Source organism: Henckelia pumila, chromosome 2 (genome assembly GCF_033568475.1).
Source record: "Henckelia pumila isolate YLH828 chromosome 2, ASM3356847v2, whole genome shotgun sequence".
NCBI lineage: Eukaryota > Viridiplantae > Streptophyta > Magnoliopsida > Lamiales > Gesneriaceae > Henckelia > Henckelia pumila.
Genome location: NC_133121.1, coordinates 153538562 through 153559840, shown reverse-complemented (window position 1 = coordinate 153559840; position 21279 = coordinate 153538562). Strand labels below are relative to the sequence as shown.

At 39.4% G+C, this 21279-nt stretch overlaps 1 protein-coding gene across 1 annotated transcript; it reads right to left on the bottom strand.

Annotated features, from left to right (window-relative positions):
* Nucleotides 1-5494: 5494 nt before the first annotated feature.
* LOC140878732 (uncharacterized) lies at nucleotides 5495-6046 on the bottom strand. Its single transcript, XM_073282345.1, has one exon. It carries the CDS (start codon nucleotides 6044-6046, stop codon nucleotides 5495-5497), a length of 552 nt encoding a protein of 183 aa, XP_073138446.1.
* Nucleotides 6047-21279: the final 15233 nt, after the last annotated feature.

The following is a 21279-nucleotide window of genomic DNA, read 5'->3' as shown; positions in this document are numbered from 1 at the left end:
GAAAACTTGATTGTTTATTCAAGAATTTTCAAATTTGAATTTATTTTATTGATTATCGAATTTATATTTGTCTTGTGAATTTCCTGTCCAGTTATTTTCTTGCATGTTAATTGATTCCATTTTGAAATGGGAGATTTTGATTTTGATCACTTCGATATTCAACATATTTTAAAACCAATTAGAAATAGAATTTGGTTTCATTATGCGGTTTGGGTGTAAACTGAATTTTCACAGTTCGTCATGCATTCAAATTTGATTAGAATTATGAAAGATTAATCCTTCAATATTTGAATAGGTTTGATTGTTCTAGAAATAGTCCATTGAACAAATTAGGAAAATTCCCGTGAATTAAGATTAAGTCTGAGTATTAAATCGACTGCTTGTTACATGAATTGTCTGGTACCTACGTGTGTCCTTGATCGAATTCTTTCCAAATTGAATTCAACCTTTAATCTCTGCTGCGTTTTAGTGAATTTATTTTATTTGCAATTTTTATTATTAGTTTAAAATCTGAATTCACTCTTATTAATTAGTCTAGATTAAGTAGGAATAATCATATTCTGGTAGTCATATTTATACAGTCCATGTGGGTTCGACATCTGGACTTTTGTCCACTTTATTATAACTTGACCTGGTACGCTTGCCACTAGAATTTATTCACACCGATTTAGTCGGTCAATGACGCTCATTTGTTGAATGCAAATGCTCAATTAATGAGACAAGACTTTCCTCTGGAAGCTCCAATCAAAGCACAGTCTTCCTCATCTGCTACTCACTCCCCTGCAAATGAACTAACTTTATCAGATGAACTTAGTTTGTCTGTTGATACAATCTCACCGCCCGTATCACCTATTAGAGCTACTTCTCCTCCAAAGGAAGCTCTGATTATTGATGTCATTCCTACAGAACAGTCTGCTATTGAATTCCTATCTGAGGAACCACTGATCACACCTCATCATGACGATTCTACGAGTGATCAAACTTTGGTTGCACATCAAAATACAACCTCTGTGTCTAAAGAACCTTTGGTTACTGATGTCCCTATTGAAGAACCACTGGTTGCACAAGTTGCTCTTGATGAAGTTCTGGATTTGCATCAAACTTCATCTGAACATCAAGCTATGGATGAACAAAATATGGACAATCCTATTCTTGAAGACTTCTTTGCAGAAGAAACTTTCGTTGAACCACCAGAACAAATGCTGACCTCCACTGTTGATCTGAACACATCAATTGTTCCTTTTGTTTCAGTTGCAGACCAAACTCAAGTATCATCTGCCGGATCAATGGAATCAATTTCGTTCGAACATTTGGTAATGGATCTGCCTCCTATCTTCAAGTTATTTAGGACTGATCTAATCCACAGTATATTCAGGCCTATTACTATCATGTTCAAGGACCTCTCTGTTTGAATCACTTTCTCATCTATCTGCTTTGGTATCCGAACTGCATGTAAATAAAATACAAAATTCTACAGAGCTTCGAGATTTCAAGTCTCACATATTCACCATAGTCAATAATATTAGTGAATCTGTCTTGAATGTTCGAAAGCAACATACAGCATAATATTTGAACATTATTCGGAAGCTTGATAGTCTAGAAGCCTCCTCTGAAGCTCACAACAAGCAAATTCATGATACCTTTGGTACCCAACTCACCGTTATCCTAGATCTTTTATCTGAAAGTGGTGATGCCAAAAAGGGGGAAAATGTTATCTCATCTAAAGGCAAAGGCAAAGGAAAGAAGTAAAGATTATCATATCAGAAGAAGAGCAGAGTAGATCAGATCAATGCAACAATTTTCTTGGGAAATTAATTTTTGACATTTATTTTGTTTAAAATTATTATTTGATCTATGACAGAACACTTTTGGAAAGCTTTTTGATCTATCGTATTTATCATAATTTGATCTGAATGTTAACTTGGTTTTAAAATCACAAAAAATGGGGAAATTGTTGGAGATCAAACTCTAAAGTTTCGGTGATAACAAGTCAAAAAAAAACCAAGTAATAAAATAATTTAAGGACTAAATCTATTCGGACTCATCAAGATCGAAGTTTAAAGCTGCCAGATCAAATGTCCGATTTCCGTCACTTAGCGAACAAAGTCTTTCAACATATCAAATTCAACAGACATCCACTTGAACAATCCAGATCGATCAAGACAAATCAAGTAGCTATCAACCAGATCAAAGTATCACTTCTAGTAACAGTTGCTGAGGTTGTTGAAATAAAAGACAAAATCATTTAATAATATTTTGAACGTTGATCGGCCTCCATCAAAGTCAAGATTTATGAGCCAATTTAAGAGATATGTTGGCGGCTAAATCTCAGATATTGTTGGCGGCTCACTGGCTACTTTTGAAGGTTATAAATACTCGAGCATTTCAAAGATTCAAGTACGAGACCAAGAGTGAAAATTACAAGCTATCAAAATCAAAGTTCATTCAAGTCAAAAAGCCTTCACTTAGTATACTTACTCACATACCCATATCATTAGATCAAAGTCTCGATATTCTGAGTTAGAAAACATTTTAAAGATCGATCAAATTCAAAGAAACACATACAAAATTGATCCAGATCAAAGTCATTCACAGCTATCCAGATCAAATCACTGAAGCATATTCTGTAGCTTCATTTTGTAACTCAAAGCAGAGAGTTTGTTCTGCTTCGAGAGAGAGAGTATTGCTAGGATTTCCTCTCAAAGGATTGTTTGGATTGGATTTGTACAAAGCGTTGTATAAATCAAAGTCTTTTAGTGGAATCCTTCTGAAAACAGAAGAAGGGGTGACGTAGGAGAATTCATCTCCGAACATCCAGAAACAACTCTATCTCTTTACTTACTGAATTTACATTATTCTATCTGCCTTAGTCTTATAAGTATTCAATCTGCGAGGAAGATTTCTTCCGCCTGATAATTTTAGATCTTTCGAGCAGATCAAAGTTTTTAAGCAACAAAACTTCTATCTGATTTTCACAAATCAGATCGAAGAAACGTTAAATTTTTAAAATAGTGTATTCAACCCCCCCCCCCCCCCCCCTCCTCTACACATATTTTTTATCCTAACACTTTAGTTCATGTGTTTGCCAGGTGGAACTTAGCCGTCCAAGTGATGATTCTAAGAAAGACATTGTGAGTAATGAATTTTTTTAGCATATATATTTCAAACGAATTTTATTTTTACTGTATGTAACTAAGATACAAATTATATGTGGTGGTAGTTGGATCGAGCAAAAGATTTATTTAAGCAATCATCTGGGTCTACTTGGAGGTTGGATCAAGTTTGGAAGTTACTTAAGGATTAGGAGAAGTTTAGACCATCCAACGCTGTTTTACCTAATTTCGTACCAAACAATGGGAATATCGATTCCTCCCAGTCAGATTATTCTCCCAACACAGAATCACCAACACCCGATTCTCCAGGTCTATCAGGGTTTGCTATAAACCTGGATGAAGATAGCCCATCAGGGGGTTCTAAGCATCCAATTGGCATGAAAAAGGCCAAAGGAAAAAAGAAAATCTAATGAAGAACACTTGAAGGACCTTTCCATAATGGCCAAATGTAGTGAGAAAATAGTGGCTATGATGGAGAATGCCGAGATCCATCGAAAAGAGCTCATTGATATTGATAGACAAAGGAATGATATAATGGTCGAGAAGGAAGATAATAAAATACTATTGTTGAACCTCATGTATGTTGATGCATCAGTCCGTCCATACTTGGTCAAACAACAACAAAACATTTATAAGAAAAGATTAGCGAAGGGGGATGGTTTCGCTGGGAATTTTGCACCGTTTGGACAATTTTTCGGAGGAACTTCACCACCCGGACCCGACCTACGTGTGTGTTTATTTATATTGTTGTTTGTGTTTTTTTTAATTTGTTGGCGGTCTGTTCTTTAGTATTACCTTTTTTCCTGTGTCAAAAAAAGCGCATGTTTTCCAAGTTAAATTAAGTCGACAATAAATGTTTGTAGTAAATTATGTTTTGAATAAAATTTTTGTATTTTTTATCATGACCTTTTTCATTATTTCCATTTAGTGTTTTTATAAATAATAAAATTACAATTAATTTATGAAAATAAAATTCAAATAAATTTTAACAAAATTAAATAAATGAAACACTGAAATTAATTTAAAAAATTTTAAAAATAAAATGGATCAAAATGAAAAAAAAATTTATGTAAGGACCAAGTGTGCAAATTTTCTATTTGTTATTTTTTTCAATACCAACCAATTTATTGATGAAATAAATAATTATGTAACATATTATAAAACCAAACTCAATTAAATGTGTTCTGGTCGTATTTTTTTAAATAATGAATTTATTTTTTTAATTACTTGCATTTGATTTGATCCAAATATTACAAGTACAATAAATAATAAAAAAGGGAGAACACTCAATTTAATAAAAATTTGACCAAATAACCCACTAAAATTTAATATAAGGACTGAAAATAATAAAAAATGATTTCAAACAAGGACCAAAAAATAAAATTTTATTTTAAAATGTCTAATTAATAATTTTGGAGGATGACATTTTCGTTAATAAGCCATCCTCAAAAATTATTCTCCATTGTGTCTGGCCAAATCCTCTAATTTTCATTCTCTCTCCTTTAAAATAGAGATCCGTGTTCTTTATTTTCAAAAAATTTCTCCAACCCATATCCTCTAAATATTAACAAATACTCCATTTTTCTATTTTTTTATCTTTTACAACACACACATATATATTTAAATAATTACATAATATATCTTTCAACTAAATTAATTCGATAAGATTCAAATAAAAATCGTGTAATAAATTAATAATTATGTATTATATTATTAAACATATAAAAAATTAAAATTTACTAGACTCGTTTATTTTTTAAAAAAAATACATTTATTTGGTCATTAAATTGCAAACACATCAAAACAATTACATTGCAAACAACACAAAACATTAATCATACAGACATAAAATATAAATTAACATAAACATAAACGACACATAAAAGTTTAAAGAACAACACACCAATTGACCATTAGAAATAATAATATTACGAATTACTATACTCCTCCCACAAATGGTTGATAAGTGCATCCCGAAGTGCATAGTGAGCCGAATTATATTTTATTTGACGATGTCGTGCAAGAAACTCTTGAAATCGAACATGCTCATAATGTGCCATTTCAACATATGGGATGGGTGCTTCGCGATATTCTGTAACTGATACATGCTCATCCCTTTCATCTTCAATAATCATATGATGCATTATTATGCATGTTGTCATGATATCATGCAAGACTTGTTTGATCCAGAATTGGGTTGGTCCAGTAATTATTGCCCACATTCATTGAAGTACACCAAATACTCGTTCAACATCTTTTCTACAACATTCTTGTCGTGCTGCAAAATATTGTCTCTTTGGACCTTGTGGATTGTGTATTGTTTGCACCAGAGTGGCCCACTTTGGATATATACTGTCGACTAGATAATATCCCATGGCGTATTATTTCCCTTGTATGACATTGTTAGCGGGAGGAGCTTCCCCGTTGGCCAAATTAGCAAATAAAGGAGATTTTGACAACACATTAATGTCGTTGTTTGAACCTAACAAACCAAAATATACATGCCATATCCACAACTCGTAATCTGCTACGGCCTCCAAAATGATTGTTGGTTTTCCGCTACGACCAACATATTGTCCAGCACAACCTGTAGGACAATTTTTCCACTTCCAATGCATACAATCGAGGCTTCCCAGCATCCTTGGAAATCCACGTTGTTTTCCAATGTGGAGAATCCTTTCAATGTCCTCGGCATCGGGAGACCAAAAATACCAGTCACCAAACACCTCCACCATAGCCCGACAAAATCTTTTCAAACTTTCAATTGTAGTAGACTCTCCGATTTTAGTATACTCATCCGCTGAATCTGTTGCTGCACCATAGGCTAAGATTCGCATTGCAGTAGTTATCTTCTGGTGTGGTGACAACCCGAGCCTCCCTAATGCATCTACTTTCTGAACGAAGTAATTGTCATGCTTTTCAACGAATTCCATAATTCGCAAGAATCGGCGGCGAGACATTCAAAAACTTTGCTTGAACATTAACTCATTGTACATAGGAGACTCTGAAAAATAATCAGTGAATAAGCGTTGATTAGAAGCCAATCTATCTTGATTAATCACAATTTGGCCAGGAATCGATCCTATAGGTTGCAAATTATCACCTTCTTGGAAGTAATCGGCGACAACGGTACCACTAGATAGTTGGCTTAAAACCATTTGTTGTTGGTCAAAGAGATGAAACTCATTCTTTATCATGGCATTAGGTTGCTCTTCGCCATCGGATGGTGGCGAGGGTGCATTGAAAGAAAAATTTTGAGGACCTCTCTCATGAAAAATCATTTTAATAGGATGAGTAATTGATGACCAAGTCATGGGTCTTAAATACTCATTTTCAGTAGGATGAATAAATGTTACGAGTTGTCTAAAATTGTATGTAGTGACCCATATCCGGAATTAACGATTAATGAGTAATTAATCATGTAATCATGTTTTGATTAAGTAAAACATGATTAAGGAAATTCCGAATGGACTAACGGAGTCCAAAAATGGGTCCAAGATGCTCGAAAATGGCCGGAAAGGTTCGGAGGGTTCAGAGGATCCGAAGCAGGTTAGGAGGCTCCGAACGGGTTCGGAGGATCCGAACCTGAGATCGGAGGCTCCGAACTTGCATGGCCAGCTGTCCGAAAATATTACGTCATTGATGACATCACTAATGGGACTTCGGATCCTAACGGAGGCTCCGAAGTCAAGAACGGAGGATCCGAACCAGATCGGAGGCTTCAATGTCGGGTTCGGAGGCTCCGAACTTCGCCTATAAATAGGGGGCCGAGATTTCATTTTCAACTCGCCCCTCTCCTTTTTCTCTCTCGATTCCTTAGCCTTTTAGCTTAGATCTAGGGAATTCTAGGCGTCCTTTTGGGATTCCGGAAGTGGCATAGCAATCCAGGCGTCGTAGCGGAGCTGTGGCCTAGTTTTGAGGCAATCGCCATCGCGGGCTGACGACGGACGCAGGTATAGCTATGGTCTCCTTAAATTATTTAGGAGTATGCAATAGCTTAGTTAAGGCTTTTAGAGCTTAATGAATGATGCATGGGTATTTGCATTGTAGAGTTGTTGATAGGCTTGGTACCTAGAGTGGGACTGCTAGGACTGCCTGTAATAAGGTACGTAAGTACTGACTGAGATAGCCAGCAGGTTTTTCATGCTTATATGTTGCATTTGTATGTCATATTATGCAGCATGTGCATATCATATTGTGCATGTACATTTTTTAGATGAGTCATGTAGGGCCGCTCAGCCCTGTTCGGATGATCGATGTCGAGCGCCCCGCGACCGACGGGTTGGTCGGCACTGGCATCTGTAGGACATGGTCTACTTCTGGTAGGAATGAGAAGTGTATGCAGGGTTTGATTCCCGGGTTGTACCACTCATGTCCTAGGCGCCATTCTGAGCAGTTATATACAGTTATCCCAGATATGGATACTCAGTCATTTGCATGCATCATATTTGTATGTTTTACCCATGCTTTCGTATTGAGCTTAGAGCTCACGTCCAATCTTTTCTGTGTATCTGGACACCCCATTTGACGGGGTAGGTGTAGGTGCAGGATTGAGCACCAGGAGCTTGGAGTGGCTAGTTACCTTGGAGACAGCAGGATTAGCTGTGGGTTTTGCCCTATAGGCTTATTTATTCGATTGGGTTGTATAATCAAATTTGTTTAACCGGTTGTATTCTGCTGGTCTGCTTTTATTTAAGTCTTCCGCAGCGATTTATTTAATTCATGCTTAATTATGCTCTTAAACTCTGATAAGGTAGTGGATCCGGGTTGGGTCCCTACATTTATTGGTATCAGAGCTGCATGCAAGAGACTTGGGAGATATTAATGAGACTCTTTTGGGTTATCCTTGTAGGATTGATGAGACTTTTAAAAAAGGGATGATGTCATGTTGATTAGGTTGCCCGAAGACTATCATCATCGACAGGAGTTGTAAAGATTTGGCTTATGGGATTCCAGCAAGTGCGGACAGGAGCAATGGATCGTGTCCGAGTTTTTGCGATTTCTACTCATGTGGATCCTAGCTTTGGATCGAGTACCGGATACCAGAGGAAGTGGCAGAGGATTGGTTGGGGCATACTTGATGTTTGCATCTGTACAGCCCATACCATGATGACACTACTCCAAAGATTCTCCAATCGTAGTTGGAAAGAGTGTCATAAATACCTTCACCAGGAAAAGCCTCGATTGCCTAAGGCATGACTGGGTTCGAGCGTAAGGTCATTAAATTCATGCAGAACATGGTTTTACCAATATGCATGTATCGATGCGTTCGGTAGGCATGCGGGAAACTTCATGTTCAAAAGCATGAATAGGATGCAAGAAGAACGCTGACGGTAGATCGTGAGCAGAAGAAGTCGACTGACAGGCACTGAAGCAGAGCATAGCTGGTTAGCAAACTCGAGTTATTTCTTCAAAATTCGTGGCAGGATGAGATGCCGAGAAATATTGGGCAGTATTACGCTTGCATTGATGCACGTGTCGATTAGAAGCTTCATGCTCAAAGAAACGAAGACTAGTACGATGATTTTGAATACTGTATTGTTGTAGTTGTAAACAGTATTTCAGTTGTAATTAATCATCATACTTTGATTGTATCATTTCAAGTTAATGGTTGTACATTTTCATTTGTATTTTCAATATTGTATGTATTACATGGGATTGTAATAAACAAATTGTACATAACCTGAAGTAATGATACATGTATTATTTATCCAGCAATTTGTGAATGATTGCAAGCGATTTTGCTAAGATTGGAATTGTTCTAGTTGATTAATGTTCAACTATTGTAGCTCTTGGGTTTTGAGTAAGCCAGCTGTAACTGTTTGACTTGTGGTTGGTCTAGGATTTTCCTAGAATTGACCTAGTTAGTCGGCAGGCTGAGTTAGTGTCAGTGATGAGATGATTCATCTGGAGGCATGGGAATATTGCTCGGTTTAGAACATTGGGCTTTGTTCTAGGTTGTTTCCTCATAACAGTAGTATGTTAACATTCGTTAGGTTAAGACTTGTGATGTTGGGTTTTCATCAAGATTCCAAGTCCAGTATATGCCGAAAGTTGTGGACTATGACAATGATTTGACGTGAGGAGGCGCGTGTAATGAACTGGGCTGGCCCAGTTCATTCTTGAACTCATGATCTTCTCCCCCCTGGTGGGGAGTTTTTTCCCTCCCCAGGATTCGAACCTTGCACTCCAGGTCATAAATGCAATGTTCCCTCAATCCTAGTACCATTGATGCATTTATGACCTGGAGTGCAAGGTTCGAATCCTAGAGAGGGCAAAAAATCGCCACCAGGGGGGAGAAGAACATGAGTTCAAGAATGAACTGGGCCAGCCCAGTTCATTACAAAAAAGGGCGCCCTTTTTTTTGTAATGAACTGGGCTGGCCCAGTTCATTCTTGCTCTCATGATCTTCTCCCCCCTGGTGGGGAGTTTTTGCCCTCCCCAGGATTCGAACCTTGCACTCCAGATCATAAATGCAATGTTCCCTCTACCAGGATTGAGGGAACATTGCATTTATGACCTGGAGTGCAAGGTTCGAATCCTGGGGAGGGCAAAAACTCCCCACCAGGGGGGAGAAGATCATGAGAGCAAGAATGAACTGGGCCAGCCCAGTTCATTACAGCGCGACCCTATGTCGATGTACCTGAGAGCCTTTGTGCTTCAGGGGATGGCGGTGGAAAGGCTACTCAGCCTAGAGTTTTGATAACAGTCACGATGAGGTATGACCTTGGATTAGATATCAGGCTTGATATCAATGATTCGATATCGTATGGTGTGCCAGAGATATTAGTTTGAGTGTTCTGCTGTGAGAACCAGTCGGTAGGCATGCGGGAAACTTCATGTTCAAAAGCATGAATAGGATGCAATAAGAACGCTGACGGTAGATCGTGAGCAGAAGAAGTCGGCTGACAGGCACTAAAGCAGAGCATAGTTGGTTAGCGAACTCGAGTTATTTCTTCGAAATTCGTGGCAGGACGAGATGCTGAGAAATATTGGGCAGTATTACGCTTGCATTGATGCACGTGTCGATTAGAAGCTTCATGCTCAAAGAAACGAAGACTAGTACGATGATTTTGAATACTGTATTGTTGTAGTTGTAAACAGTATTTCAGTTGTAATTAATCATCATACTTTGATTGTATCATTTCAAGTTAATGGTTGTACATTTTCATTTGTATTTTCAATATTGTATGTATTACATGGGATTGTAATAAACAAATTGTACATAACCTGAAGTAATGATACATGTATTATTTATCCAGCAATTTGTGAATGATTGCAAGCGATTTTGCTAAGATTGGAATTGTTCTAGTTGATTAATGTTCAACTATTGTAGCTCTTGGGTTTTGAGTAAGCCAGCTGTAACTGTTTGACTTGTGGTTGGTCTAGGCTTTTCCTAGAATTGACCTAGTTAGTCGGCAGGCTGAGTTAGTGTCAGTGATGAGATGATTCATCTGGAGGCATGGGAATATTGCTCGGTTTGGAACATTGGGCTTTGTTCTAGGTTGTTTCCTCATAATAGTAGTATGTTAACCTTCGTTAGATTAAGACTTGTGATGTTGGGTTTTCATAAAGATTCCAAGTCCAGTATATGCCAAAAGTTGTGGACTATGACAATGATTTGACGTGAGGAGGCGCGACCCTATGTCGATGTACCTGAGAGCCTTTGTGCTTCAGGGGATGGCGGTGGAAAGGCTACTCAGTCTAGAGTTTTGGTAACAGTCACGATGAGATATGACCTTGGATTAGATATCAGGCTTGATATCAATGATTCGATATCGTATGGTGTGCCAGAGATATTAGTTTGAGTGTTCTGCTGTGAGAACCAGTCTTGGATGGGATGTTGTGCCATAGATATATGAGGACTACTCCTTGATGATTGACTTCATCTGTGATGGGTTATATCGGATGCTAAGAATTGTATAGGACTATTTAAGACAAGAAGGAAGCGTGGCTTATACCCGTGAAGCTTTGGTGGTTGTCCAGGTGGGTTGTGAGACCTCAGTTCTAAGCAACTAATCTCGGATTAAACAACAATTAAGCATACAAGATCCAAGGCTAAAAGTAATACTGAATTTTAATTTTTTTTAAAAGGGGGGTGCGCTCGGTCGGCTAAAAATTGCAGACCGGGAGCCTCCAAGTCTCAGCCCTACTGATTTGCTCAACAGGGGTCGTGCTCGGTCTGCTAAAAACAGCCGATCGAGCGCGGCCAACACAACAAACTTACTGCCTTGCTCGGAAGGGGGTGCGCTCGGTCTACTAAAAATTGCAGACCATGCGTCCCCTGATGCACAACCAAAACAGAGCAGAATTCTCAGAAACTCAATTCCAAAATCATTCCAACACATTCAAATCATAATCATGCATTACAATCACCGTTTTTCCAAATAATACATGAGATTCTAGAGTCTATCAGTTGCTCAGAAAGATAAAACATGCAACAACAACATTCAACCAGAAAGCTCGCATAATCAATACAACATAACAACGAAGTTCGATATCTAAACATGTTCCAACATAACTAGGTAGACATGCTGACATGACTTCTAAACCGAGTCCCACTACTAACTCTCCCTCTTGATGCTAACCAGGTCTTCGCTGACTTGATCCTGTCCCTCCTGTTGCCAAGTACACAAACAAAACAAAGCAACAACTGGATAAATCTGGTGAGAATGATATTCCTAGTAAAAGAAACATAACAAGCAATACATGTAATATAACAACAACATGCTTTCAAGAAAACATAATCAAATCCAAACGAATGATATGCATGTCTTTAAAAATAGGGATATCAACTCTGATAAACAAGGGGTTGTTGCTCTGCTTTTGGGATCCCGGGGATGAGATCACGTAACAACTCACCGACTCTCCCAATCGAGGTGGTGTCACGTATCCCAATCCCCTAGACTTTGGTGCGACTATAAGGATTATGCTGACACTAGGTGAACCTATACACCCATGCCACTCATAGTATAGCCCCAAAATGTCTAAACAAAAAGGGTTGTTCTGCCCGCTGAAATCAAAGGTTTGGCTCAAGATGAATGCATAAAAAACATAAAGCATTAAGCCACATAATAAAAACTCAATCAACCACAAAATACAAGTTCTACATGCTAGAACAAGTATTGATGCAAGTATGTGATTTTAAGGGAAACTCGAGAACAAACTGTCCCGAGTATGCTATCCCGCTAACGATGACTGCTTTTACCTTTTCAATGCAAGTAGATCCAACTCTGGATAAGCTACAACAAAATGTTAAATCAGAAACTAAACAACCTAACAACAACAACTGCTCAAGGTAATCTCTTTACCGTTCTTCTTCCAACTCTTCGACGATCCAATGCTGTCAACACCGGGCTCGACAACTCCAAACGAATCTATACGGAGACAAAAGATGATCAACAATGACGATCAAACTCAATAGCCAAGTTTCAACAACTCGAAACGGTTCGAAATCCCCAAAACTCAAACCGGCGGCATAACGGCTATAACTGATCGAACCGGAAATACAGACAGCAGTATAACAACGATAATAACTCATAACAATGCTAATACAACAAAAATACTGCAAAACCATCAAATCTCAAACTCCAAGTTTTCGAATAAACTTCCAAAAATCATAACAATTCCGAATGACGCTCTATTTCAAAACCGACAAATAATAAACGATCAGAACTCTGCCAAGAACAACATACTCGAAACTCAATCGATTCTAACAACATCCGAAAAACAGAATGTGTCTGATCGTAGAAAAACTTATGATATAACGAAGCTCTTGCTGCAGTGATCGCTAATCTGCCTTCAGAAATAAATTTCAACGGCCGGATCAAGCTCGGACTGAATTTCCAAATCTTGGAAAAGCTTGGAGGCGTGAAAATGGTGGGAGACGGCTTGGAGAGGATGAGGGGATGAGGGTGAAGACTTTTCCAACTCAATACAAGTTTAGATAATATATAAAAACTCAAATTTGCATTTTGGTCCCTGAAATTTCTAAAATTTGCAAAATAGACCCTTATCAAAAACAAGTCGGCTCTTGAACTCTGGAAACTTTGATTATCTCAAATAAGCTCAATTAAGATAAAATCGGGCCATTACAATTCTCCCTCTCTAAGAAGAGATTTCGTCCTCGAAATCAATAAGAATCACAACTCATAAGATAGAATAAATAACTAAAGACAGTAAGAAGAACTCACGTCATTCGAATAACTCCGCAAATCATTGTCTCATGTCAGATTCTGCCTCCCAAGTCGCTTCCTCGACTCCGTGACGGCTCCACTGCACTTTCACCAACGGAATCAACTTGGTTCTGAGTTGCTTCTCTTTCCGATCCAGGATCTGATCGGTCGCTCAAAATAGCTCAGAGTCTCGTCTAACTCGGCTTCGTCAAGCTGAAGAATATGATAAGGATCTGGAGATACTTCCGCAGCATAGATACGTGAAAAACTTCGTGAATACCAGATAAAGACGGAGGAAGTGCAAGTCTGTAGGCAAAATCGCCTAACTTCTCAAGAATCTCGTACGGCCCGATGAATCTCGGAGATAACTTCCCTCTCTTACCAAATCTGACAGTGCCTCTGAAAGGAGAAATCTTAAGGAAAACAAGGTCTCCCTGCTCGAAACTCAGAGGTCTATGTCTGACATTCGCATACTTCTCTTGTCTTTCCTGAGCTGACTTCATTCTAGTTTGAATGATCTTAACTTGCTCTGCCATATCTCGAAGCATATCCGGTCCCAATTCAGGTGACTCGGACAAATCATCCCAAAACAACGAAGATCGGCACTTTTTTCCGTACAATGCCTCAAAAGGCGCCATACCGATACTCGCTTGGAAGCTGTTGTTGTAAGAAAACTCAACAAGAGGCAAAGAATCTTGCCAACTAGTGTCAAAGTCTAGCACTACTGCTCGCAGCATATCCTCTAACGTCTGGATAGTCCGCTCTGACTGTCCATCGGTTTGAGGATGATAAGCTGTACTCAGATGCAATCGAGTACCAAGTGCCTCCTGCAGACTGTGCCAAAAGTGCGAAGTGAATCTAGGGTCTCGGTCTGAAACGATCGACTTCGGCACACCATGCAATCTCACAAAATTTTTAACATACAACTCAGCCATTTGATCGTGACGATACGTCATCCTGTACGGAATAAAGCAAGCAGACTTCATCAATCGATCGATCACTACCCAAATAGCATCGCATCCTCGAATAGATCACGGTAGCTTTGTGACGAAATCCATAGAAATGTGATCCTATTTCCATTCCGGAACAGATAGACTGTGCAATAGACCACCCGGTCGCTTCCTTTCTGCTTTCACTTGCTGACAGTTCAAACATCGAGATACAAACCTTGCAACATCGCTCTTCATTCTCTTTCACCAGAACTGGTTCTTCAGATCATTATACATCTTTCGGCCTCCAGGATGAACACTGAACCGACTGCAATGAGCCTCTCGGAGAATACGCTGTCTCAACTCCGAAATATCAGGCACAACAATACGGTTATTCAAAAAAACAACATCATCTCTAACCTGGAATTCAGACTGATGTCCAGATATAACCTTCTCTACTGACACCTGAATGCTCGGATCAGACTTCTGTGCTTCTTTGATCACAACAAATAACTCTGGCTCGGCTTGAATAGCACATACTCTGATAGTAGAAAGAGATAAAGAACAAAGCTTTCGGCTCAAGGCATCTGCAACTGCATTCGACTTTCCTGGATAATACTTGATTTCACAGTCGAAATCCTTCAACGGATCTAACCATATTCTCTGTCTCATATTCAGCTCTGCCTGTGAAAACAAGTACTTAAAACTCTTATGATCAGAAAAGATCTCGAAAAACTCACCATACAGATAGTGACACCAGATCTTCAAAGCAAATACAATCGCAGCTAGTTCAAGATCATGAACCAGATAACGAGTCTCGTGCGGTTTCAGCTGCCTTGATGCATACGCTATAACATGCCTATGCTGCATAAGAACACAACCCAAACCTCGGTTAGAAGCATCACAATAGACTGTGAAACCTCCAGTACCTTTCGGAATAGAAAGAATCAGAGCACTGGTCAGTCTCCTCTTCAGATCAACAAAGCTAGCCTCACAATCTGCAGTCCAGACAAAAGGCGCATTTTTCTGAGTCATCTGGGTAATCGGCTTGGAAATTGACGAGAATCCCTCGATGAAACGGCGATAATAACCAGCTAAACCCATAAAGCTTCGGATCTCCGGCACTGATGTCGGTCTAGGCCAATTCATGACCGCTTCAATCTTGCCTGGGAACGACAGAAATCCCATCTCCTGAAATGATATGACCGAGAAAGACAACTCGATCCAACCAGAACTCACACTTAGATAGATTGGCAAACAACTGCTCAATTTGCAAAATCTGCAAGACGGTCCTCAAATGTTCTGCATGGTCAGTACGGTTCTTCGAGTAGATAAGAATATCATCGATTAAGATAATGACAAACTCATCTAAATAGCGCTGAAAGATACGGTTCATCAAACCCATAAAAATCGCTGGAGCATTAGTCAAACCGAACGACATGACTATAAACTCAAAATGACCATACCTCGTTCTGAATGCGGTCTTAGGAACATCTTCCTCACGCACTCTCAGCTGATGATAACCTGACCTCAGATCAATCTTCGAATAGACAGAAGAACCCTGCAGCTGATCAAAAAGATCATCTATACGGGGTAAAGAATACTTGTTCTTGATTGTAGCCTGATTCAGTTGACGGTAGTTGATACAGAGCCGCATAGAACTATCCTTCTTCCGAACAAACAGAATAGGAGCACCCCAAGATGATACACTAGGTCTGATGTATCCCTTGGCAATCAAATCCTCAAGCTACTCCTTCAATTCTCTCAATTCAATCGGTGTCATACGATACGGAGCTTTGGAAAGAGGTTGAGTACCTGACACCAGGTCAATGCTGAATTCGATCTCTCGAATAGGCGGCAATCCAGGAATATCTTCCGGAAACACATCAGCAAATTCTCTAACCACTGGTATATCAACCAATTCAGGGCTAGATTTCAGTACATCAACTGCATAAACCAAAAATCCCTCTGCATCTCTCTGTAACAAACGAGTCATAGATAACACTAAAATCAAAGGAATTCTAGATCGAGAACCCTTACCAAAGAATTTTCACTCATCTGCCATTTCAGGTCTGAATTAGACAACCTTCAGAAAACAATCGACGGTTGCCCTGTACTTGGTTAAAGCATCTATACCAACAATATAGTCAAAATCTGACAGCCCAAACACAATACAGTCGAACTCTAACAAATTTCCCTCAAAACAGAGTTCACAGTTCCTGACTAATCTGACAGAAACAATTCCTCCACCCAAAGGTGAAGTAACAGCTACTACAACAGGCAAAGGCTCAGTAGGCAAAGCATGCATCAACACAAATTTTTCAGAGATAAAGGAATTAGCAGCACCTGTATCTATCAATACATGCGCAGAATAACCAGAAATGGAACAGTTATGTGAGACCTCAATTCTAAACAACTAATCTTGGATTAGACAACAATCAAGCAAACAAGATCCAAGACTAAAAGCAAGAATTTTTTTTTTTTTTTTTTACCGGGGGGTGCGCCCGGGCGGCTAAAAACGGCAGCCCAGGCGCCTCCCAAAACAGCAACCTGCTGTTTTGCTCGAGGGGGGGGGGGGTGCGCCCGGGTGGCTAAAAACTGCAGCCCAAGTGCCCCCTGCTGCAGAACTAGGGAACAGTAGAAAAACAAGGAGGCTCGACTCCAAAACTTCCAAAACGAAATCATGCATTACAACGCAACTCAAAACACTAATACACATGCATACTCCAATACAAAGTAGTTCTAAAGTTATACAATCTCGAACTAATAGAACATTCTTCCGTCTAGCTTATTCAATACAAAACAAGTTCGAATACGATCTAAGTTCGGTTACAAACTCGACTTCTAAAACAACAAGGCCTCACTCTATCAACTCTTCCACCTAGTCACGCAATCTCTGACTCGGTCCTGCCCCACCTGTCGCCAAGTACACATACAAACAAAGACAACAGCCGGATAATCCGGTGAGAATAATATTCCCAGATAAAAGAGAATGTCATGCAATATCATAAAAACATCTCAAACGAAATGTATCATCTTACAGATATTCAAATAACAACCATGCAATTCCACAAGCATGTTTAAAACTCAATTCATATGCATAAATGCAATGCATGTCTTTAAAATCTGGGATTATCAAGTCGGATAATCAAAAGAGTTGCTGCTTTTGCTTTTGGGATCCCGAGGACGAGATCACGTAAACAACTCACCGACTCTCCCGATCGAGGTGGTGCTACGTATATCCATCCTCTAGACTTTGGTGCGACTATAAGGAGTATGCTAGCACTAGGTGAAACGGCTACACCCAGGCCACTCACAATATAATCCCCAAAACGTCTATCATAAAAGGGTCGTCCTGCCCGCTGCTCAAATCAATGATTCTTGGCTCAAGATGAATGCAATGCAAACATAACTCAATCAACTAGATTCAAGTAAAAGCAAATAACATGCAAGTATGTGATTCTTTGGAACACTCGAATCAAGTCGGATTCGAGTCACACGTTCCATTCCAATCTAAGTCATCTTATACCTCTTTTCAACAACGTCGATGCTCCAAACCTGGAAACAACAACGATTCCTCAAACAAGATTCAATCAAACTTTCTCAATCGATAATAAGAAACTGATACTATACCGGCTACAATCTTCAAAGCTACACAAAGTTGAAATCTTGCAACTCCACTAGCTTCAATCAATCTATCAAAATAAGACATCAAGATCAATACTGGCATTCAATCTCTCAATCAAACATAACTCAATCAAAACTACGAAACGATATCCAAACTTCAAACTGATGGCATAACGGCTATAATCTGATCAATCAGGAAATGCAGACAGCCTAATATCAATCCAATAGACTCAAATCAACCAACAATCCCTCAAAACAAACCAATTCTAACAAATCATAAAACTCAACTTTTGAAAATCCCTTCAAAAATTCATAACAATTCCGAACGTCGCTCTATTTCAAAACCGACAGATAATAAACGATCAGAACTCTGCCATGATCAACATACTCGAATCTCGAACGATTCTAAAAATATCCAAAAACTAGAAAAAACCTGATCGTAGAAAAACTTACGATAAAACGGAGCTCTTGCTGCAGTGATCGCTAATCTGCCTTCAGAAATAATTTCTAACGGACGGATCGAGCTCGAACTGAAATCCCAAAGCTTGGAAAGCTTTGGAGGCGTCTTCAATGGAGGGGAATCGTGCAAGGAAGAAGGAGGTGAAATGAAGACTAGTCAAAGGGCTAAGATAATATATAAAAGTCCATATTTGCATTTTAGTCCCTGAAAAATCCAAAATTTGCAAAAAGAACCCTGATCAAAATCAAGTCGGCTCTTGAACTCGGGAATCTCCGATTATCTCAAATAAAGTTGATTAAGATAAAATCGGGGCGTTACAATTCTCCCCCTCTAAGAAAATATTTCGTCCTCGAAATCAAACACGGTTCTAACACGAACTGTGTCTCTCCAATTTACTCCTTCAAGTCCGTCAATCCAAAGTCGACTCATTCTCGTCAGAATAATCTTCCTCTACTTAGTCACAATTCGATTCATCTTTGGTTCCAAAATAGGTGACACAGAAAATCACCTCCAATCAACGGGAATCTTCTTCTCTTCTCGTACAACTCTTGAAAAGTGCATTCAAGAATTCACCAAAAAAAAACTGTCGTTGTACGAAGTCTCCACAAGAATTCGGAGTTCTGCCAACTAGTGCTAAGTCGAGCACTACAATTCATGGCATAACTTCAAAAGTTCAACTCATCGGCTCTGGTTGTCCGTCGTTCTGAGGATATCGAACTGAAAAAAGTTGAAATCAGACAACAAAATATCATCATAATCTATGCCGAAGAACGAGTGCATCAAGGATATCTGTCTAAACTGACAGACTTCGGCGAAACATGACATCTGACGACCTCTGACAAGATATCAATCCTCTAGTCTTGACTGAAAGTCATTTTGTACAGAAAACGGTAGCCGATTCCAATAATCGGTCAATCGAAGTTAGATAGTAGATAAAATAAGAACAACTCAAAACATCAGTTGCTGCATACAATTCCTCAGATAAAGATTCGCAGTCTGAAATCTCATATTATCTAATCCTCTTATCTATTTCCAAATCAGTTCCGTCTGCGAAAACAAATACTCCAATTCCTAAGATTAGAACAGATCACGAAAATTCCTCATAAGACAAAAGATAACAGATCTTCTGATCAATAAGATCTCTGCGAGCTCAAAGTTTAGATTCAGACATTGAGTCTCGAGCGTCTTCAGCTGTCTCGATGACTAGACTAGAGCGTGATTCCTCTGAATAAGATTACATCCCAAAATCTCGATAAGAAGAGATCGCTGATCGGCCTAAATTCCAACATCAATCACACAATCGAAGAAGACCAATCGATCCAAAAGAATTCAGATGGTGAAGAATAACATACAACTGCTTGGTACCAATATCCGCTATACGATTCTCAAAAACTCTGAAAGATCGGTACAATTCTCATTCCAAAAAGCTAAGAAATCAACGATAATAATTCCTAGTCTCAACTAATTCTTCTGAAAAAAAATCCGGTTAATAGAAATTAACAACACTACTGGAGTATTCATCAATTCGAACGATTTCAACAATTGATTAGAGGCCCGATAAACATTAAACCGATTCTTCAATAAGAAGGCAAGAAACTCGCCAGTATCTAACAGTCCAATAAGAATAGGAAACCAAATTCAAACGTTACCTGATCTGTCATTATCGGGTGCAGCCTGAGTCTGCTGATCCTCAGACAGAGCAAAAACTCGTGCCTGTTGTCTGGGAGGCTGGCTTCCATACTGATTACCTTCCTGAATATTCTGCTGCTGAGGTTGGAAAGAGTGGACGGTAGGTGCTTGCTGCTGAGGCTGAGCTGACTGTCTCGAAGAACTTCCACTCTGTGCTTGCTCAGTGACACGCTGAGGACACGTTTTTGCAAAGTGCCCCGCCTGGTTACAAATATGACAGCTTCCAAAAATACCTATACACTGATCACTGGAGTGACGACCTCCGCAATTGGCACAAGACATGCCTGACTGTCCCGAACTCTGTCCAGATCCAAACTATCTCGAGCCACTAGAGCTCGAAGAACTGGTTTCGTGCTTCTTAAACTGCTTCCCCTTCGGATGATAGTAATCCTTTCTATTACTTCCACTGCTACCACCTTCAAAACTCGGTGGTTGATTCTGAAATTGAAAGGACTGATTCTGGTAATACGATGGTTGGTTCTGGTATTGAGAAGGTTGTGCCTGAAACTGTCCTTGCTGCTGTTGCGGCACATACTGACCTCCTCTCTGTCTCCACAAACCTGCTTCAGCACCTTTTGCGTGATTCATGGCATCCGCAAAATTATCAGGCCTAGCAGTGTTTGCCAGCATGAAGATATCAGGGTTCAGACCATTAATGAACTGGTCGGCTTTAGCTTCCTCATTGTCGGCAATGTGCGGTGCAAAACGCAACAAGCTATCAAACTTGGCTACGTATTCCTCAATGTTCAATTTCCCTTGTCTCAGATTTGCAAATTTGGCTCCCTTGTCCTTTCGGTACGAAACTGGGAAAAACCGTTTATAAAACTCAGACTTAAACAGATTCCAGTTAATAGTTGTACCTCGGTTCTCCATGGACCTCTTCGTCGTGATCCACCAGTTCTTAGAAACACCACGAAGTTGATGAATGACCAACCTGGTTCTGCGGTCATCAGAATAGTCCAGGGAATCAAAAAACTGATCAATTTCGTCCAGCCAGCTCTCACAGTCAACGGGATTCTCTGTATCCAGTAACAAAGGAGGGTTAAACGACTGAAACCTCTTCAGCAGAGTTTCCATAGATGTCGTTGTGGCATCCATCTGATCAGTCTCAGTACTAGCTTGCTCATTCGGAGGAGTAACTGGCGGTGGGTTCCTGTTAATAACTCGTCGAGGACCCATCTGATAATCAAAGGTTAGGACACAAGATATCTCAATCGCTGCAATCGGTGCCCTTGCAACCTCTCAGAATTCCGGATACAGGTGAATTACAGTTCATATTTCAAATA

What these genes read in the sequence shown, in the direction of transcription:
- LOC140878732 (XM_073282345.1), bottom strand. Translation starts at nt 6,046, where the DNA reads ATGGAATTCGTTGAAAAGCATGACAATTACTTCGTTCAGAAAGTAGAT.